The sequence below is a fragment of the Balaenoptera ricei genome, chromosome 1 (genome assembly GCF_028023285.1).
Source record: "Balaenoptera ricei isolate mBalRic1 chromosome 1, mBalRic1.hap2, whole genome shotgun sequence".
In the NCBI taxonomy this organism is placed as follows: domain Eukaryota; kingdom Metazoa; phylum Chordata; class Mammalia; order Artiodactyla; family Balaenopteridae; genus Balaenoptera; species Balaenoptera ricei.
This window is the reverse complement of record NC_082639.1, coordinates 11,547,904-11,570,062: the sequence shown is the minus strand read 5'-3', so window position 1 is coordinate 11,570,062 and position 22,159 is coordinate 11,547,904. Positions and strand designations below refer to the sequence as shown.

Below are 22,159 nucleotides of genomic sequence, written 5' to 3'. Positions count from 1 at the left end.
GCTACAAAATGGGACTAATAATTCCTTTCTCCCAGAGTTGTTGCAAAGAGTGGAAATCCATCTGGAAAGCACACAGCCACGTGCTAGCAGACAGTAGCTATAATCATCAGACACAGTGGCCCCTCAGTAAATAGTTCTCTCTTATTTTGAACAGATCTCTATCAGGGTAGTCATGACAGTGCTTTGTAATTATTTATTTATTTGACCGCCTTTCTTTCTGGACCAGTGTTTCTCAACCTTTTTGTTCATTACTGCCCCTTTAAAAAGAAGAATTTTTAGACATTTTTTCCCTAATCACACTCCCACTATGAAATTTTCATGCCACAGGTATACTGTGCTTCTGTTTATGTGCCATGTGTATAGCTGTGCTTCATGCATAAAACGAGTAAGGATTTTTGTGCCCTCCCTGAGCCGAACCAAGTTTGACCCCTTCGGGGGTGACAGCACCCCCAGTGGGAGTGCACAGTCTAGACTGAGAGCATCTTAATGGTGAGGGTGGTCGTTTATTCATGTTTATCTCCCACACTCAGGACGTGCCTGAGATGCACTTAGTACCTGAAACTGTCCGCTGAATAAATGGAAGAATTTTGGATTATCCGCTTCTGTCGTCTGTGTCTATACACCTCCGTTTAGGAATCTGTGTCGCCCTGAGTCCGCATGATCAGACCCAACTACACATGTTCTTATGCACCAGAGTCTCATCCGCTGCTCTTGGTCAGGCCATTGGAGTTCAAAATCTAAGTCAGTGGCCCTTAGAGTTTAGGGTGTGTTGGAACCCTCTGGGCAGCCTTGTGGCATGCGGGGTTCCCCTTGCGCCAGAGGCCCTTGTGTCAGGAGGCCCAGGTGGGTCCCAGAATCTGCATGTTAAGCATCCACCCAGGTGAGTCTGATGCAGGCAGGTGAGACCTGCACTTCGAGATACAGTGACAAAGGCCCCACAAGGCTGAGTGTGTCTTAACCATCATGCAGGTCCCTTGAGGGTGGCTTCCAGGGCCTCTCTCCCAGCTGCACCTGTGACCTGGCCCATCGGCCCCCCTCCAGACGACACAAAGACCTTTCTTTCCGAGGCTGGGGGACCCCCAGGTAAACACATGGAGCGACCTACCCGGCCAGCCTTGTACTTGATCCCACCGCTGTTCTCCTCCTTCCCCGCCCGGGTGATGCTGGAGGCCCTCCCCGGGGGCGTTCCGAATCGCTCAGCCTCCCGGATGCCTGTGGAGCTGAGGAGAGACCCAGTGCAAATCAGCAGGGCTGCGGCAGCCGGGGGTGTGTGTCAGCTACTGCCATCCAGAGACACAGACACTCACTCACTCACTCACACCAGGAACAGTGACTGCAACTGCGGTTTACTGAGTATCTCCTACGCGCCACCACCGTGCTAAGCACTTTACAAACACAATCCTCACAGCACACCTAGAGGCCAGGCTTCTCGCTGCCGATGAGGAAAAGGGGCACAGAGAGATCAAGCGATCTGCCCAGGATCACACAGCTGGAAGCGGCACAGCCAGGATCTGAACCCTGGTCTCAGAGACCCCAAAGTCTCTCTTAAGCCCCCAGTGCCCTGCAAACCCTATTAGGAGAGGGGAGACTTGATGGGAGAAGCCCCACATGTCAGCTCATTAGGTGTGACTTCAGAAACATCAAGAAAGCTTCCCCCACTCTGCATTTGAAATCTGGGTCCCCCACTGACTTGTTACCCCCATGGCTCCCTTCCTTGTACAAAAGCATCAAAGGCTTCTGTTAGAATTGGACTTGGCAAACGACAGCCTGTGGGCCGAATGCAGCTAGCTGACTGATTTTGTAAATAAAGTTTTATTGGAACCCAGTCCATTGGTTTGCACGTTGTCTATGGCTGCTTTCTTACTATCACAACAGAGTTGTCTACTTGGACACAGACCACGTGGTTCCCGAGTGCTAACATCTTCACTATCTGGCCTTTTATGGAAGAAGCTGGCCAGCCCCTGCGTTAGAATCTTAGTGCTGGTGCGTATGGAGTATGGAGTTGGGGCAAGAAACTGGTTCAGAGCCAGGAGTTCCGAACTTAGTCCTCCCACCTGCCTTCCTTCTCTTTTAGATTTTGGGTGAACCAGTGTGTCTCTTGGACTCCTGTCTTTCTCTGCCTGCAGGGTTGGCCCCAGCATGGGCAGAGCCTTCTGTACCTTCCCTGTCAACCTCACCAATCCCAAGACGCTGGTGTCCAGCATCTTTCTTGGAGCTTTAGTGGCATTGAAATCCTGGCTCGACTCTCTACGGGCTGCGTGACCTCGAGCATGTCACTTCGTTTCTTGAAAGCTGGGTTTCTCTATCTGCCAGATGGAGATCGTATTAGAGCCAACTTCACGAAGTGATCGCGAGGGTTAGTTAAAAAGTGCTTTGGAGCTTAGCTGGAATCCAGTAAATGGCTATAGTGATAATAAGTCATATTAACAGTAAAAACTTATTACAGAGGAATTGGCTCTGGCTGACGGGCGGTCAGGAGGTGTCTTTACAGGAGCTGTGAGCCTCGGCTCAGGCCACCACGGAGGTGGACTCATGAAGAGAAATGAACCCTCTAATATCGTTTAAGCTGCCTTAGAGAAGCTCTGCTTCTTTCGGGGCAAGTTCTGCTGAGAAAGTTCAAGGCGGGGAGCGTGCTGGGCAGGGGACCCCACGGGCTGCTGGGCGGCAGGTGAAGGTGAGTTCTCAGGTCCCCGGGTGCCAGGACATCCTCGTCACAGGGAGGATCTTGCTCTGCGGCGGGTCAGGAACTGAGGTCTTCATTGATGACCTCCCTCTCTCCTCCATCTGGGGATGGAATGCCCTGGGTCTAGTGGGGAAGCTGTTCTAAGTGCAGAAGCCACGAAAATCTCAACTCATGCAGCCAGTTGTGTTTGCTGTCTTGTGGGAAGTGCGTTAAACCCCCCTGACTCATGGAACATCAGCTGTCTGATGAGCTTGGGAGAACTCCAGAGCCCCTTCTTTTGTTTTTCACCGAAAAAGAGATGGAAGTCCAGAGGGGATGTGTGTCTCATCCAAGGATACACAAGACACACAGTGGCAGGGATGGAACTTGAACTTGGGCCTCTAGGAGCAAGATCTAGACCGTGTTTTTCCCACCTTGGGGGTCAGCGTAGGACCCAGAGGAGGAGACAGAATGTGGAGTGGGGTTAATATCAACATTTCTCTTATAAGGTCATTGGAGGATTAAATGAGAGGACACATATAAAATGCTGAGAAGGGGCTGGCATAGCATGAGTAATTGCTGTGACCAACACAGGGGTTGAGGGGTACAGACCTGGCTTGAGTCCCTGCTCAACCATCCCCTAGCTGTGCCCTCATGTGAGCTGATTCCCTTGCTGGGCCTCAGTTTCCTCATCTGTACAATGGAGCCCAGTACGCAGCTCTGGTCTTAAAAAACCATCCCCTGAGCAGAAAGTGGTTGCCTTTGTGGTGTAGACAGAGGAGCACAGGGCAGCTCCTGCCACCATTGTGCCAAAACACCTTCCCTTCTAGCTTTTTCCACCGTGGCTAAAACTGTACCGTTCCTCCTACGGATTAAAAGTCACGAAAACGCAAATAGGCCGAGCGCAAGGTTACGGTCTTTGGAGACTTGAAATGGCTTACTGAATATTTCTACTTCCTTTGTCAGACCTTGAGGGAGTGGAATGCTGGAAGGATAAGTTTTAATGAGGGAAGTTTCTGGAAGATAGGGCATCTCTGTTGACTCATTTCCTGAGTCAATGTAGAGGGTGTCCTGGGCACTAAAAAAGGCATCGTGTGCAGGAAGGAAGGTGGCGGGGTGGGAATCAGCCTCTGCCAGTGGGGCTGGCCTGAGGTCTGAGTCTCACCCAATTAAATGAAGGTTTACGAGGCCCGTGAGGTGCAAGATGCTTTGGTGGAGCCGAGTGAAGTGGGGGAGGACAGAGTATTAATTGGCCGCCTACTGTGTTCCAGGCATGATGCCAGGTCCTTCCCCAGAGTCAGCTCCTTGAACCCTCCCGAAGCCCTGGGGAGGAGGAGTGATTGTCCGCATTTCAAGATGAGGGAACCGAGGCTCTAGAAGGCAAGTTTCTTGCTAAAACCACAGATGATGGGAGAGGAGCCAGAATTCAGCCCCCAAAGGCCCTGCCGTGCCCCCTCCTTACATAGGACCACGACTCCATGGACCACACCGCCCCAGGGCCTGGTCTCTGGGCTCACAGTTCAGTGATCGTTTGGGGGTGGGGTGCGGCAGAATATTACGAAACATCACCTTCTCGTGGGTGCCTGAAAATCTCAATGGGCCCCTTCCCCCACCTGGCGCAGGTGACCTGCCAGGGGGCCCAGGAATACTCCCCCTTGCCTGCTGCCTGGATCTCTCAGACCTGGGTAGCCTGCCAGCCAAGGAGGTAGAGCTGTGACAAGGCCTCTTATTCTGTGTGCTCCAGGGTTGAGTCTATTTGAGTTCATAATGGAATTGCTCTTCCCTGCTGAAATGCTAATGAGAACACTGGAGCAAAGTGACAGAAAGGGGAGCCCCGTGGAACCAACTGCAGAGGAAACTGCTTCACTGAGCCGCTCCAGCGTTCCTGTGAGGTCAGGGGGTGGGAACTGTCAGTTATCGTGGGGCGTCTCTGTGTCAGGCTCCACGTTCACTTTGTCTCACTGTTTATACTTCGGGATGGAGGCTCAAAAGTCCCCTGGGAGGGGCCCAGGGAGATGAGACCACTGCTTGACACGGTTCCCCTGTTGTTCTGGCCACTCTTTCTGCCCTTTAGGGAAGCAGCAAAGCATGATGCTTTGAATCCCAGCTCCTCAGTTTATCAGCTTATGGCCCCAGGCAAGATATGCAGCCTTGCTGTACCTCAGTTTTCTCATCTGTGAAATGGGGCTCACACACCCGCCTCTAGAAGGTGGTAACAACGTGCTAGGTTCTGAGCCTGGACCGTGGCAGAGCTTAGCAAATGGTTATGGTAGCTTGATAACCCCACCTTATAACTGTGTCTGGAGGGGGAAGGAGGAGGGGAAGGAGGAGGGGAAGGAGGAGGGGAAGGAGGAGGGAAAGGAGGGAGATGCCGGCTGACTCTTGCATCCTTGGAAACAAAAAGGGGCACTTTGGGGCCATGGGTCATGAGGCCACAGGATGCGGAGGAGTATTTACAAGAGAGATGCAATGTTTGTCTGATGCTTCCGAGGCCTAAAGGGGACTCTTCTCAGGCCTAACCTTCAGAGAGAATCTAAATGAACTACAGGCTGAATCCGCCTGGTGCCTGACCCTGTGTTAGTGACAGGATACACCGTCCTTCAGGCAAGTGCTGGAGATGGTCACACATTTTCATTAAGGCTTTTTTTTTTTGGCTCCTGTGATGCTTTGGAACGGCTTGGCTACTCCCTGCATCCTTTTGGTCCACTGATTTATTTCTCTGGATCTTTAATGCACGGTCCTATGACAGAGTTGGTGCTAGAACGGGATTTACCAGGAGAAGCAAGAAGTCAGTGTGTGTCAAAGTAGACATCACAAGATGACGTCAGAAACTGCTCCGCCTCAGTCCCTTTGGTCCTATGGTTGTCATGGCAACGAGAGGAGGCTGGAGAACATGATGTCATATTAGAACCTATAAACTCTTGGTAAATGTGCCTTTCCTAGAGTTGGGTTGGGTGCTGATGTTCCCTGACTTCCTGGTCATGGGCCATTAACACATGGGGACTATAATCTCCCAAGATGCTCTGAGCTGACTACACCCCTGTGACTACAGGCATCGCATCTACCGGGTGACGTGGGATCACAGATGTGATCAGGGGTCACATCTCCTGGGGAGCAGAACCAGGTGCTCATCAGCCCCCACCTCCAAGCTTCCTAGCATGGTGGAGGGTCACAGGAGTCCTTGCTGGTAGATTCCAGCACTGCCACGAACTCCCGTCTAGTCTTGAGCAGGTCACAGCACCTCTCTGAAGCCTGTCACCTTATCTGTAAAAGGAGGCAACGATTCCTTCTCACTCAGCTTCCTTCACAGGGAGGAGGAGCAAATGAAACAAGGGATGTGACAGCACTTTGCTGACGATGACATATGGTATCAGTGTGAAGGGTTGCTGTTATGACCATCCCTCTGTTTCACCCGGCCTGGGATTCAGTCCCAGGGTTGGCATCTCAAGTCTATTCTGATGGTTCGGGATGTTTCCTCAAACTGGAATCTCTCTACCCAATCCAAGCATTCTGGGAGGACTCACCCCAAAAGACCTGCCCTGCCCTTTCTCTTTCTGGAAAGCTGAAATCAGCAACAGAGAAGGAAAAGGAGCAAGAAGGCAGTAGACAGGATGAGATACCTAGACCACTGCAGAGATGTCCTGGGCAAAGCCCAAAGATCTTGGTTAATATAAACCCATCAGACCTTCCCAAGCATCTCACCACCTGCCTGGGGATCACTGTCTCCCTGGTGTTTGGCTTAGCTGGGGACTCTTGTACCAACAGCAGCAGGCTCTAAAATTCTTTAGAAACTCATGGAGTTCTGTCTTCCCCCAGCTAACTGAAAGTCTGATCCCCTGGCCCATGGCAGGGTCTCAGCAACGGGCCGCGAGTTTCCAAAATCCCACATCCCACGTGGAGACCTTGACTCATAAGCTATGACCAATACGTGGAGAAAAGCAGCATCAAGGAAAAAGTTCCTAACAGGGAGACAGGTTTGGGGTCTGGTACTGGTATTGCCTCTTGGTTCCCTGGCTGAGCAGCCTCAGATTCCTCAGAGGTAAAATGAGGAGCCTGGACTGAGTCCATTTCCCTCTTCCTTGTCCTGACATCAGGAGGACTGCTTTCATCTAGTTCCTGAAGGAGTCTCTGACCTCCCAACAACCTAAGAACCCACCCTATTTGTGCCCCGTTGAAACTTCCCTAGTGCTCACCCACTAATCCTAGACAGTCCTCAACATACCTCCCACCTCACGGGGGGTCAAGGGTTTAATCAGTCACACAAATGTTAGTCACACGGCTAATATTTAGCTAGAGCTGCCCCTCCAGGGCTCGGAAGATCTTAAGACTGTTACAGATCACATGGCTCCAGAAGGGAGGTAAAGGAAGGTGGAAAATTCTGAGGAGAAAAGCCTTTTTCCTGCACCTGTTGATTCATGGCTCATGGAATAGGGTTCTTGTCAAAATCACCTCAGCATGCATAAAATGCTGAAAATGTAGATTCCCGGGGTCTGCCAGCAAATTCTGGTCCTGTAGGTCTGAGTTGGGGATGAGGTATCTGCATATTACAAGAGCACCGATGATTCTGCTGCAGGGTCTACGAGAACTGCTTGGGTATCAGCCTGCCAACGGGGGAGGGCAGTCCAGGGCATCTGGACCCTGTGACAGATGCACAATTTTCTCCCACCTGCATAACATGGGGTGTGGCTCAGCTGCTCCCTGAGGCCCCATGTGGTCTGGGGGTTGAGCACTCAGGCCTGACGCAGAGAGCCTCAGGTTCAAATCTGGCATCTGTTAACAAAATGAGCTAACCTTTAGCTAGACTGACCAAGAGTTAAAAAGGGTGATGACTCAAATTAGTAAAACTAGGAATGAAAGAGGGGATAACTCTACATAAATAAGAGGGATTACAAGGAAATGATCATATGATCAATTGTATGCTAACAAAATAGCTAACTTAGATGAAATGGACAAATTCTTAGAAAGATATAAACTATACACACTACTATATGTAAAATAGATAAGCAACAAGGACCTACTGTATAGCACAGGGAACTGTACTCAATATTTTATAATAATCTATAAGGGAAAAGAACCTGAAAAAGAATGAACATATATATAGATATAGATATAGATATACACACACACATATATATGTGTATATATATATAGAAATGAATCGCTGTGGTGTACACCTGAAACTAACTCGATATTGTAAATCAACTATACTTCAATTAAAAAAATTTTTTTAAAAGTAAGAACCTAAAAAAAGATACAAACTACTGAAAGTGACTCAAGAAGAAACAGAAAATCTAAATAGACCTACAATGAGTAAAGAGTTTGGATTAGTAAAAATAATAATAATAATAAACTTCCCACAAAGAAAAGCCCAGGACCAGATGGCTTCACTGGTGAATTCTACCAAATGTTTAAAGAATAATGAACAGCAATCCTTCACAAACTCTTCCCCAAAACAGAAGATGAGGGAAAACTTCCCAACTCATTCTATGAGGCCAATTTTACTCTGATACCAAACCCAGACAAAAACATCACAAGAAAAGAAAACTACAGACCAATATCCCTTGTAAATATTGATGCAAAATTCCTCAACAAAATACTAGCAAACCTAATCCAGCAACATATAAAAAGATTATACACCATGACCAATTGGGATTTATCCTAGGAATGCAAGGTTGGTTCAACATCTGAAAATCAATCACATAATATATCACTTTAATAGAATAAAGGACAAATCTGGGCTCTGCCATTTACTAGCTGTTTGACCTTAGGCAAGTACCTTGGCTCCTTCAAACAATTTTCTCCATCTATAAAGGAGGGATAGTGAAACTAATTTCTTAGCATCATCATAAGAATAGAATTAGTGCCCATAGCATGTGCTCAATAAATGGTCATCTAACCCTAACCACAATCATTTTAAGGAGAGAGTCCATTGGGAGTTCATCTGTTCAAGTTCTGTTCTTCTGGCCACTTTTCATCTGTTCTTCTGGCCACTTTTCAGATGAGGAGACTGGGGTAGGTGGGCTGACATGGTCTGCTCACCTAGATGGTAAAAACCATGAAGACGCCCATCCCTGTCTCTGAGCCTTCGTCCCCATAGTCAGCCCTGCCTGGAACAGCCATCTCAACCTCTTAGGCCAGTGTGAATCCTCCCCAGCTCAAACCCCACCCTCACATGGCCTTCCTCATACACGCTGGTCACTCTCCCTTCTCTAAATGCCCGTTTTAACCACACACTTTATTCAAACCCTGACTGCTCCTCTACCTCTTTCTACTCTATGACGTTCAGGCTAAAGCACTGCACTTCTCTGAGCCTCAGTTTCCGGATCTGCAAAAGGAGACCGCTGTGTTGCAAAGGAACAGCTGGGATCCAGGAAGGAGGGGCCAGGACCATCCGCTTCCAAAAGCTGCGAGCTGCAGCCAGCAGCCCACACTCACTTGGCCGGGTGGAAGATGGCACTCATCTCCTCCGCCAGGTGCCTCCGGAGAATGTGCTTCCCGCTGGGGATGCCCAGGGCCGTGGCCATGGCCTCAGCGTTGAACGTGGGTTCCAGCACCAGCACGGCGCCGTGGACACCACTGTTGGTCAGGTTGTCTGCGTACTCCTGAGGGCAAGACACGAGGCTGGTGAGCCACCCTGCTGGCCTGAGGGGGCCCCACCTCCACTGGGGATATGCCCCCAACAGCAAGGGCTTGGCCTCCGGGGACCAGTTCATTTACTACTGACAGGGAACCCCACCCCACTCTTGTAGGGCCATGAGAGCAGCGACTGGACTATTTTGTCACTGATGTACCCAGACCTAGGCAGGCAGCCCATAAATGCTTGTTGGGGGAGAAGACGGATGTGAGTTCAATCCCAGCCTGGCGTCAGAGAGCGAGAATGGTTCAGCATTCCCTGCTGCCCCATGAGATGGGGCGCTGCTGGGGGCATGGCAGGAGGGGGGGCAGTTCCCTCCTCTTGAGTGACAGGAGGCAGGTTATTCTCGCCAGCCCGGGCAACGATGCCTCAGCCCACGCAGAAATGGATATTGATTTGCACACACACAGACGTGCATGGGATTTGCCCAAGGGTCACCCCCAGCCCCCCCATCACCCCTCACCTTCAGGTCAATATCTCGCACCCACTTGAGCACCCGCTGGTTGGTCCAGACCACGGGGTCTACGTTCTGCGTCTCGCAGCGAGCCCGGCGCTCCTGGAGGGCCTGTTGGGGTGGGGAGGGTGGGTCAGCCAGGGGGGTGAGGGTCCACGGTGCTGGCAGGGACCTCAGCATGCGGATGCAAGGCTCCTGGCCAGGCCATCCACGGCTGCTCGGGCCACATCGATCCTTTCATTCTGGTAAATGGGGAGAAGCCCACTTCCGGGGTGAAGGAGCCTGGAGGCAGAGCCGCCTGCATCCGGAGGATGGGGCTGCCTGGGCCCCACGGCGGCTGCCTAGCTGTGTATCCCAGGCCCCTGCTCACCTGACTTGGAGCAGGAGCTCGATGCGTGTTTGTGGAGGGACGTCCCCAGATGAGGCCACCCATTTCCACACTTCACCGTCATGATCTTCCCACTCGTCACCTCCTGTACCAGACTGGGGCTCCTGGGGGCAGGGCCTGGTCCTCATCACTTCCTGTGCCCAGGGCTCTGCGTTGGGTGTTTGAGAAGGCCATGAAGACCCCTCTTCTGTCCCTCTCCTCCCACCCCTGAATTGCTTGTGCTCTGACGGTGCTCTAAGAAAAGTAAGCCGTCTGCACTCAGCCCCACAGACCCCAGCAGCCTGGGGTCCCTCCCTTGGGAGACTATTTGGGGAGAGGTGCCGGGAGGCCTTGGAGGAGCTGAAGCAGGTGCCCTGGGCTCTCTGGCTGGCGGCACTCAGAACAAGGGGCACTCAGAGTCCAAACTCTATATGCCCTACAGTCCCCCGGTTACCTGTTCGCACACCCGTTCACTCTCCCACCTCAAACCCAGCATGGGAGCCACACAGGACTCTCAGTTCTTCTGCTGCCACAGATCTGTCCTCTGGGCCTTAGTCTATGCTGTTCCCTCTCTGGGCTGCTTTCCCCCTCATACCTTCTATTGACTGATCCCTGAAATTCCTCCTTCAGGTCTCACTTTAGGTGTCACTACCTCTGGGAGGGCTTCTCTGATCCCTCTGGAAGCTTCTCCTTTGGGTTTTCAGAAAACCCTGGGCTTCTCTCATTGGGACAACCTTCCATGATGTTGTGACCACAAGCTTCTTTCTGGTTTCCCCTGATAAGCAGTGAGTCCTTGGAGGATGAGTGTTTCCTGTTTCCCCTGAATTGAGCACAGGGTCTGGCCCATCCCCAATAAGCAGTTGTTTAAAGGAGGGAGGGAGAGAGGAAGGGATGGATGGATGGATGGATGGATGGACAGGTAGAAGGATGGATGGATGGATAGATAGACGGGTGGGCAGATGAGCAAGTGGTTGGATGGACAGACAGCGGATGCAGAGAGGAAAGCAGGGCTGTGGAAGGTGCCCCCCCCCCCTGCTTCTCACCTCCCTGCTGAAGTTCACTTGGTACAGCAGCTCGATTCCCAGCAGGATGCTGATCTGGTGGAACTTCTTGGACACGTTCAGGTGCTTCTCCAGGTCCCGCTTCATCAGGGAGTTCAGCATCCGCCCATCGACCAGGTGGTTTTGGAAGGCCTGGGAGTACTGGGACAGGCCGATGTCATTCAGCCAGGCCTTGGCCACCCAGTGATGGTCCAGGTCAGCGGCTTTGGACAGGCTGGTGAGGAGAGACACAGCCGGAGAGAGGGGTGGGTGGGGAAAGGTGGCAGAAACAGAGGGACAGGGAGAAATGGGGCAGAGACGAGCAGAGATGAAGAAAGAGAAGCAAAACAATGGCGGGGAGGGGACACAGACATAGACATGAACAGGGATGGAGTGGAGAGACAGAGAGGAAGAAAGACAGAGGGCAGAGGTGGGGAGGGGTGGATGGAGGGGAGAGAGAGAGGAGGAGGCAGGGAGAGACATAGGGAGAGAGGGACAGAGACATAGGAGAGAGACACAGACACAGAGGAAACAGAGAGAAATAGACATAGAGAGGCAGACAGACACAGAGAGACAGAGACAGAGGGAGAGACAGAAACAGAGAGCAAGCCCCAGAGGACAAAAAAGGGATCAACAGACAGGCAGAGGGAACAAGAAGAGAAGAGACCACGTTCAGACACACTGAGAGTGGAAAGGGACAATGACAGAGCCGCAGGGATGAATGCAGCAGTAAGCAGCACCTCTGGGGACCCCGGCACCCCCCACCCCCCAGAGTCACACAGTGACACGTCTTGGAATCAGAAATAAACCCCACGTTTTGCTTATTCCAAGTCCTCTCTCCTCACCGCCGTATCTCAGATGTTCTGCATCCCACCCAGAACTTCACCCAGCGCCACGCGCATGCGCACGTAGTAGGTGCACAACGAATACGTCTCAAAAGGATAAAAGTGTGGTCCCCTCAGATGTCATTCCCCTGCTCGCCACAGGGTGGCAGCCTCGCAGAATGAATGAGGACAGCGCCTCCCACCTGCGGAGGAACTTTGAGAAACGACCGGAGGTGATGCCAGGTAGGGAGCTGCATTGCTGAAGTGGGAGCCTCGGGGGACCACAAAGGGATCCTGATGTGAAAGAGAAATAAGGCGCTTACGGAGTGACGCCGTCCTCCTCCCCAGGCCTGGGATCTGGGCCGGCAGAGGGAGCGCCCCTCACCCACTCCCCAGCTGGGGTGGGATGGAGGCTGTGAGTAGAGCACCCTACAGGCCAAGCTGGAGACCTGGGTGGGGTTTTCAACCTCACCTGACTCCGCTTCCTCCTTTCTACTCTCCACCGCTCACTCTACGCACCGTCGTCTCCCCCCGGACTTCGCCTTCTAACTGGTCTCCCTGCCTCTGGGGCCCCTCCAGGCCCTTCCCTAGGATGGAGATAGCGGATCACGCCCCTCCCCTCCTGCTGGTGTCCTCGATGGCTCCTCGCTTCCTTCCTCCGCTCCAAGAATGTGTATTGAGCAGCTACTTAGCTCCATGCCGGGTAGATGCGGCCTTACCATGGGCACATCTCCCTTCCCCACCCCTACACTCCCCCGTCTGGGGCTGACCTCCATTTCCAGGGCTCTGGATCACATCTGTTAACAGTGACTTGCAAGTTCACATCTCTCCTTGCTCGCCTCTTCTGAGCCCCGGATTCTAACCAGCTGCCCTCTTGACATCTCCTCCTGGCACGGGCATCTCAAATTTAACAGGGTCCAAATGAAATGCCCGTCCTCTCTTCCATCTCCCCATCCTCACTTGCCCCGCCTCTCCCCTCCCCCACTCTGTCCATCTATCAATCACTCTGATCAGTGTGTCCGTCCCCTTGTCTCCTTTTCTGGGGTCAAGCCATGGCCATCTCTGGCATAGATTTCTGCAGCTGCCTCCTGACTGCCCCCACCCCACCCCCTTGCCCCTTCTAATCCACTTACCCCGTGGCTGCCAGATGGCCTTTTAAATACATCCATCAGATCATGTCACTCTTCTACTTAAAACCCTCTCTTAGAGGAATCTTCAGTGCATATTACTAAGTGAAAGAAGCCAATCTGAAAAGGCTACATACTCTATGATTTCAACTATATGACATTCTGGAAAAGGCAAAACTACGGAGACAGCAAAAAGACCAGTGGTTTCCAGGGTTTGGGGGACAGGGAGGGATGAAAAGGTAGAGCAGAGAAGATTTTTAGGGCAGTGAAACTATTCAGTATGGTACTGTAATGATGGATGCACTCCATTATATGTTTGTCCAAATCCATAGAATGTATAGCACCAAGAGTGAACCCTAATGTAAACTATGGACTTTGGGTAACAATGATGTGTCACTGTAGGTTCAACTGAAACAAATATTCCATCTGGAGGGGGATGTTGATAATGGGAGGCGAGGCACCTGTGAGGGCAGGCGGTTTATGGGAAATCTCTGTAGCTTCCCCTCAGTTTTGCTGTGAAACTAAAACTGCTCTAAAAAATAAAGTCTTTAAAAATGAGGGAGGAAACAGAGACTTTTTTAAACAAGCAAAATTGAAAGAATTCATCATCAGAGGAATGAACTACAAGAAATGTAAAAGGAATTTCTTCGAGAGGAAAGAAAATAATGACCACATGGAAATTTGGACTACACAAAAGAATAAAGAGAACTCCTAAAACTCAACAAAGAAAACAAACAACCCGATTCAGAAATGGGCAAAGGACTTGAATAAACGTTTCTCCAAGGAAGATATAAGAATGGCTAATAGGCCCATGAAAAGATGCTCAATGTCACTAATCATGAGGGAAATGCAAATCAAAACTGTGATAAAATACCACTCCATACCCATTAGGATGGCTACTATAAAAAAAAAACAGAAAACAAGTGTTGGCAAGGATGTGGAGAAATTGGAACCCTTGTGCACTGTTGGTGAGGATGTACAATGGTATAGCTGATGTGGAAAACAGTATGACTGTTCCTCAGAAAATTAAAAATAGAATTATCATATGATGCGGCAATTCCACTTTTGAATATATATCCAAAAGTATTGAAATCAGGGTCTCGAAGAGATATTTGTACATCCAGGTTCATTGCAGCAATATTCACAAGAGCTAAAACGTAGAAACAACCCAAGTGTCCATTGATGGATGAATAGATAAGCAAAATGGGCTACATACATAAAAGGGAATATTTTTCAGCCTTAAAAAGGAAGGAAGGGCTTCCCTGGTGGCACAGTGGTTAAGAATCCGCCTGTCAATGCAGGGGACATGGGTTCGAGCCCTGGTCCCGGAAGGTTCCACATGCTGCGGAGCAACTAGGCCCGTGTGCCACAACTACTGAGCCTGCGCGTCTGGAGCCTGTGCTCCGCAACAAGAGAGGCCGCGATAGTGAGAGGCCCGCGCGCCGCGATGAGGAGTGGCCCCCGCTTGCCACAACTAGAGAAAGCCCTCGCACAGAAACGAAGACCCAACACAGCCAAAAATAAATAAATAAATAAATAAATAAAATAAAGGAATTCCTTTAAAAAAAAAATGCAAAATACTCCATTACCTTTAGAAAAAAAAAAAAAAGGAAGGAAATTCTCTCATATGCTACAACATGGATGAATCTTGAGGACATTATGCTAAGTGAAATAAGCCAGTCACAAAAAGACAAATACCGTGTGATTCCACTTATATGAAGTACTTAGGGTAGTCAGATTCATAAAGAAAGTAGAATGGTGGTTGCAGGTATCCTGGGGGGAGGGGAGAATGGAGAGTTAGTGTTAATGGGTACAGTTTCAGTTTTACAAGATGAAAAGACTTCTGGAGATGGATGGTGGTGATGGTTACACAATAATGTGAATGTACTTAATACCACTGAACTGTACACTTACAAATGATTAAGATGGTAAATTTTGTGTGTTTTACCACAATAAAAAAATTTTTTTTAAAAGAAGATGATTGGAAATGGTAAATAATCTCGGTAAATATTTTCCTCATTTGCTAATCTCCTTAAAAGATAATGGCCAGTTTAAAAGAAAAATAATAACCATGTATTATGGAGGATATATATATATATATATGTATATATATAGACAATAGTATAAAAGGAGGAGGAAAAAGCATGTTACACTACACACAAAGTTGTATAATATTATTTGAAGATAGTGTTAAGCTTTCTGTGTATTGTAAACTATAGAGCAATAATTAAAAATAACGCAAAAAAGTATAGCTCATAAGCCAGTAGTGGGAACACTCAATAAAAAGCCAGTAAAAGAGGGAAAAAAGAACAGAGTAGATTTGAATAAAATAAAGACAAGGAAACTCTCCTGTGGCGCCCCTTTGCAGGGATAAAATCTGAAATCGCAAATCCTTGGGGTGACCTCACAGGTCCGGGCTCCCCCTCCCACCGGGCTTGGGCTGGAAGCACTTCTGGAATGCCCTGAGGCTTTTGCTCCTCGGGTGGTGGGGGTCCCCGCCTCGCCAGGCACCCATTTCCTTCCAGCCCTGCCCGGATTCTCCCCTCCCCTCCCCTCCCCTCCCGGGTGTCAGCTCCCACCTTGCAGAGGCTGCCTCTGACTGTGCCGTCTGAACTTGCCCCCTGACCTGCTGCTCTGCTTCTAACAATTCCCTTCACAGCACCGATCACTCATGGAACTTTACAAATGAATTATCTGAGCCCAGGGACTGTGTTCTCTAGGCTCTGAGTCAGCCTAGTGCCGAATGCGTAGCAGACATATCATGGGAAGGACTGAGGGCAGAAAGGTGGGCTCCCGGCTTCGCTCCCCTCCTCCCGCCCCTTGGCCACCCAGAACCATTGGGTCTGCCCCCAAGGACCAGGGCCTCCTGGCCTCCAGGGCTGTTCTCCACCCTACCCTCTTCACCTGCTTAACTCCTGCAAGACTCTGTTGAGATATGGCTCTCCCCAAAGCCTTCCAGGACCCCTGTGCTAGGTCAAGACCCTCCTCGTGTCCAGAGCCTCTTCAGAGCCCTCGCATTTGTCACACTGGGTAATTGCGGCTCGTCTGGCCAGCTGTCCACCGGACCCTCAGCTCCTGGAGGGCAGGACCGGGTGTGGCGTATCTACGAATGCCCAGGCTCCCCACCTGGCTCAGAGCTAATGCCCAACAGCTTCTGGTTTAGAGTCCAGTGCAAGGAAGACAGGGCCAGGCTGGGCGAGGGGGGCACCGGCTCCAGGCTTCCCAGAGGCTGCCCAGCACCCAGCTCCTGAGCTGGAACCTTCTGGCCCAAGACAAGCTCCCTTCTAGGATGAGAAGGTGCCTGGGTGACCCGCTCCAGCCTCGTCACTTCAGAGGGACTCTTCCCAGGCCCAGCCGTCATTGCTCTCTTCCCTGGGAAAGGGGCTGAAGCTCACGGCCTCTGAATCAGATGCCGTTGGGCCTTTGATGGAGACCAGAACTTCTTTCCCGTCTGAAGGAAGGGTCTGCTCAGCAAATCAATGGTGCAACCAGACGTGGGGTGTGGGGTGGGAGGGGGCCCATTTATAATCAGCAGTATCCCTCTGCATGCTGATAATTAATGCACTCCTGCCCTTCCAAATGGTTCTCTTTCCATTAAAGTTGTCCCCGTGCGGCCTCAGCTTGGCAACACTTTCCCAGCTGTTGGTGTGAGCCATTGTAAGCGCCGAAGGTGAATAAAACAGAATGATTTTAAAAGTAATTCAAATATTTTATAAAATTTGACACTGCCCCCTCCTCAAACTGGGACCAAATTAGATCCTGAAATCCGAGTTTGGGCACAGAATTTCAATGTCATCTGGGTCATTATTCAGCACAGAAAACATGAGGCCACTTCTAGCTCCATCAGCATTAGATGAAAGACCTCGCGCCTCTGTACCTCGGTTTCCTCTTCTGTAAAATGGGGCTACTCCTGCTTGCCTCCTGGGCTAAAAGTGATAAGAGAAGGTAAGAGAAGGTAAAGTCCTTAACACAGGGTCTGGGATGCATTCAGTGTTCCAGAAATAATAGTAGCAGGAGCTACATCGTTGATGTTTTGAACACAAAGGCAACTTGGGAGAGCGGAAAGGGAATTGACTTTGAAGTCAGATCTTTTGTAGTGTGACTCTGTGTCCATTATTTCTCTGGCCTCACTTTCTCCACCTTTAAAATGGGGGTAAGAATGTCTATCCTGCCTTGATATTGTGATGGTCAAATAAAATCATGTCCATAAAGTGACGGACAGGTTGTCAGGGGTTGGCAGATTTTGTTGTCAGGATTTTAGAGGTAAGGGGAGCCAGGACCAGAGAGGGCAATGTCATGCCCAGAGTCACACAGGATGTATTCTCAAAGATGACCTCACCGGGGTTCTTACCCTAGAGTTCACAGCCCCCTCAAAGATCCACAGATGGGTCAGAGAGTCCCAGAATGCAAAGTTGTGAAGTTTTGTGTATTTCTTCTGGGGCAAGTTTCGGAAGTCCTTATTAGATTCTCAAAGGGGCCATGATCTCGCACAGTTAAAGAGCCACTATCCTAATCTAACCCCCTTTACTTCACAGGTGGAGAAACCAAGTCCCACAGAGGGCAAGGTCACAGGGCAAGTTAGAGACAGGCCAGGATTCCTTAGGGAATGGAGCCGTTAAATGAAGGCCCCTCCCTGCTCTAGGAGGCCCTGGGTGTCTAATGCTCAGGCCATGGTTTTGGAAACAGTCATGCTTATGGCTCTCATAAATTTTCAAAATTTGTTCACATCTGGCTTCTGAGTTGAATCCATCCCTTTCCAGGCGCTACGAGGTTCTGAAGGGTCTGCTGAATTTGGGGGGAACTTGGGCAGCGATCCCACATTTTTGAGAGGTGAGACAGGCAGCCCCACCGTGTTCAAGTAACCATGATCATGTTGGGAATGGGAGGGGTTGGGAGGTGTTTCTAGCTTGTATGACCCAGGATGGTGAGCTTTGGGGGATTGGGGGAAGGCACTGGGTAGGGGTGGGTGGTGAGTGTGAGGTGCTTGTGGGACCCTCAGGAGGGGAAGCTCAGCTGGGTTGCAAGCTCCTGCCCTGCTCCCCCCTGCCCCCAACTCTCCACTCCTCCACCCCTCCCCCACCCCAGCCCTGCCGTCTAGGAGGGTCCAGACCTGCTGACAGGGCCCAGGGCCTTCTTGCTTTGCTTGTTGTGAGTTGCTGCCTGAGTTTCTGATCCCATCTCATCTCTATTTCCTGTCACCACGGAATCACTCTCCGGGACACCCAGGAATTTGCTTTTCCTGCTTCCAAACCAGCCTTCTTTTCTACCTCCAGCCCCCTCTTTTTTCTTAATCCACAAAGCTGCTTCTGCAAATAATAAATAGCACACACCACCAGGTTTGATTAATTAACTGCACAAAAATGCTGGGGAAACCAGTGAAGGAGATAATTACGCAAAACAGATAGTGTCAGGTTTACCAGCTACTTTTCTTCCCCCTCCTGCTCTCTGAGGACTTGGGGGAGGGGTCCTTCCCTTTTCCCTGGAGCACTTGGTGAAAGAGGGGCTCCCCAATAAGTCCTGCTCACAAAGGTCAGGAGAGAGGCAGGCGGGGTGGGGGTGGGGGTGGGTAATGAGCAATGGGGGCAGGGCGGCCGCGCTGGGGACACACCTGATGGGCCATCTTCAGCCATTCCCAGGTGCGCTTGCCTATAGACGCCCCCTCCCACCGGGCCCCAAACCAGGTCCATTTCTTCTCTTCCTCCCTGCTTTAGGCTCTTACCTGGAATGGTAAGAGCTGGGCTTTGAGGTGGGAGTAGGAAGAACACACATTTTGGCCAAATTCCCCAGATCCACTGGGGCTGCCCCACCTCCCAGACAGAGGAGTTCTGGGGGGCGTGAAGCCCCCTGACTCCCGCACCGGGGAGATCATAGGGCATTTGGGGGCCTCACTGAGTTTGTTCTCCATCTTTCTACGGGGAGGGCCAGCCCAGAGTGGGGCTAGGCTGTGCTCGGGCCCCTGCCCAGTGGCGTCCCGGGCCCTGGCACTCCTCCCGCCTGGCCCAGCTCACAGCGCCCGCTCCCTCCACCCGTGTGACCCCCAGGAGGCGAGGTCTCGGGTGGGCTCTCTTCCCCTCTCCCCGGGGCCCAGGCGCCCGCTCACCTCCTGCCCGCCTCGGCGTCGCGGTAGTCCTCGATGGCCAGCCGGAGCTTGCGCCGGTGCAGGGAGCTGCACACGCCCAGGCCCAGCTCCAGGTCCTCGTCACTCAGGCTCAGCAGCACCTGCGCCCGCCCGGCAGGTGGGGACTGAGCGCCGGAAGGGAGGCGTGGGGGCGGGGACCCAAGGCACCCCTCCCCTCAGTGGGCGCACGTTCCCGGGAACGTCTGTGCAGCCGCCTCGCCTCCAGCCACTGGTCCATGAGGCCAGGCGGTGGGATCGCTGACCTGGCTGAAAGGGCCCCCCAGTCCTGCCCTGCGTCCCTCCAGCCAGGTCAGGGAAGGTTAGTCCCATTTTAAAGACGAGGAGGCTGAGGCTCCGAAGGGCTGTGTGCCTTGTCGGAGAGACACAATGATTTACTGGGGTCCCTGGAGCCTGAACCCGGTTCAGCCAGCTCCTCTAACCCAGAGGATGGGAGGGTGGAGGGGGGCGTTCCCACGGGGGCCCGGCAGGTGCCCTACCTTCCCACTCTTGACGTTCTCCGCACAGGCCTTGACGTACATGGGCATGGCCATGACCACCTCCAGCCAGGCCTGGACGGTGCCGGCCTTCCAGTGCGACATGGGCGTGGTCCTGACCAGCTCCACCTGCTGCAGCCGGTCTGTCTGCTCCTCGCCCTCCGACAGGCTGAGGCTCTGTCGCGTGGGGCTGCACTGGCTGTCCGAGTCTGCAACACACAAGCACACAGGGCCGTGCTGGGGAGTGGGGCGAGGGGCAGGGCAGGGGCTGCAGGGGTCAGGGACTGGGCAGGCTGCGTCCCCTGAGTCTGCACCCCTGGGGATGCAGGGGGTGGGCAGGGATGTCTTTCCCCCCATGCATTTCTTCTTTTCAGAATCCAAGCGGCTTTTGTTTTGTTTTGCTGCCCCTTCCCCAGTCCAAAGTAATCTGTGCCCTCTAAAAGAAAAGAATTTTAAAAACTTAATCCAGAAGAGAATAAAAATAAAATAGAAAGTGAAAATCACCCCAAATCCTACGCTACCCAGAGACAGCAGCTGCTAGTATTTAGTTAAATGGTCTTTGGGATACACAAATGCCTACGCTTACAAACAAACACAGATCCCCACGTTTACATGATGTGTTCCGTTTTGTAATATGCTGTTCTCATTTACACGACGCAGGACACCCTTCCGTCTCAGCAGAGACTGCACAGGATTCGTCAAAGGGATGCTCTGAATCTATTTCACCCGCTGCCTGTTGATGGGCCTGGGTAGTTCCTCATTTTTCAGTATTGTAAACAACGCCAAGGCAGTCATCTTTGGGCAACAGGGTGATTTATATTTTTAGGATAAATGGAGCCTCAGCTCTATTCCTTAACACACCGAAGCCTGTTTCTGGAGTGGCCCTCACAGACAAAAACGTCTCTCCACCAGCATTTTCCAACCCCATTCCTTAATCCATGGTTGGCTGCATCAACACTTGATAAATACACCAAGTTCAGGTGGTGAAGAGTCAACCGAGAAGGGAAAAGAATCTTTCTCTAAAAGCAGGGTTAAATGAAAACCCAAATGGATAAACTCAGTACCATGAGAGATGACAAGTATTAAAAAATAAGCCTGATTTGAAATGACTCTATATTATATTGTATATTATAAATCATTCTAATATGTAAACAATGCGTATCCATCAAATCGGCACATAGTAAAACAATGGGTGTGCAGAACACAAAAATGTTATAGTTACTGAGTTTGGAAGTATGAGGTTATTTCCCTCTTGCTATATAACTCTGGGTATCATCAAAGTTCCATAATAAACATGTATAAGTTTATAATGAAAAAACTGGAAAAATTAAAAAATTAGGAAGCAGTTATGGATGGGAGTTTGAATGAATGATGCTCCGTTCGTATGTTGGAATATAAGCAATTAATTTAAAAATCTGTCACAGGAGAATAGTTTTGACATGGGAAAATGTTCACAATCTATCATCAAGAGTAAAAGCACAGTACAAGATAGCACGTACAACGTAATCCCAACCACATTAAAAAAAATATTATATATAATGTATAATATAATTATGTATATGTAATATATACATATATATGTAATATATTACATTATACTAGGTGGGTAAATGTTAAACGTCTTTATCTCTGGAAAGGGGTGATGGGTAATTGTGCATGAATGTGTGTGTGTGAGTGTGCACTTGTGAGTGTGCCAGTGTGTGTGCATGTTTTTCTAGTTCCCAAGTTTTCTGCATTGACTATATTATTTTTGAAATTGAAAAAAAAACACAGCCTAGAAATCTTACTTTTTCAAGTCACAAAGCCCCTTCCCCCAATTCCCTTGCCTCCCTCTGTTGAAACACCTTGGATGACTCTTGGGAAATGGCTACACCAGCTTGGTGGCCACACACTTCTCCTTAATCCCAGGTCCACCGAATCTTTTCTCCCCAATGCTTGGGGGCCTCTAACTGCCCAGCCAAGAGCCCTTCGGGGCCCACAGTCACCTGGCCTGAAAGATGCCATCCCCGGTACAGCAGGGCGCTGGGCAGAGCGACCTAACTCTGGGTGGGCAGAGATGGTGCCTCGTGCCTCAGTTTCCACCTCTGCAAGTTGTCATGATGCTGCTCCCAGCCTTCTGCCCCCTTCTCTGGGCTGCCCTGCAGACTCAGTGACAGTGGGGGTGATGGGGCCTATCTATACTGGATGGGTAGGGGTGAGAGGTCACTGCAGCATCATTATATTTCCCTTCTCAGGTGGACGGAAGGCGACCCCGTACCCCCCAGCCCGGAAAACAGCAGATGGCACAGACCATGTGCAGGTCACCAATCTGAGCACACATGTTGCCATGGTGCCCCAGAATGCGGAAACAGCAGCTGCCTCTGCAGCCCTGCTTGGGGGCTCCAAGACCCTGCCTGGTAAGAGAGCTAGCTGCCTGGCTAGGGGCACAGACCTCAGCCT

General features: G+C 50.8%; 1 protein-coding gene across 1 annotated transcript in view; it reads right to left on the bottom strand.

Annotated features, from left to right (window-relative positions):
• Nucleotides 1-22,159, bottom strand: part of KAZN (kazrin, periplakin interacting protein) — a 463,767-nt gene that overhangs the window by 2,977 nt on the left and 438,631 nt on the right. Inside the window, exons 9-14 of the mRNA XM_059913793.1 lie at nt 19,724-19,929; nt 19,209-19,327; nt 11,161-11,392; nt 9,760-9,861; nt 9,098-9,264; nt 1,106-1,220 (exon numbers count right to left, since the gene is read on the bottom strand). Coding sequence (XP_059769776.1) covers nt 1,106-1,220; nt 9,098-9,264; nt 9,760-9,861; nt 11,161-11,392; nt 19,209-19,327; nt 19,724-19,929 — 941 coding nt within the window. The remainder of the gene's footprint in view (nt 1-1,105; nt 1,221-9,097; nt 9,265-9,759; nt 9,862-11,160; nt 11,393-19,208; nt 19,328-19,723; nt 19,930-22,159) is intronic.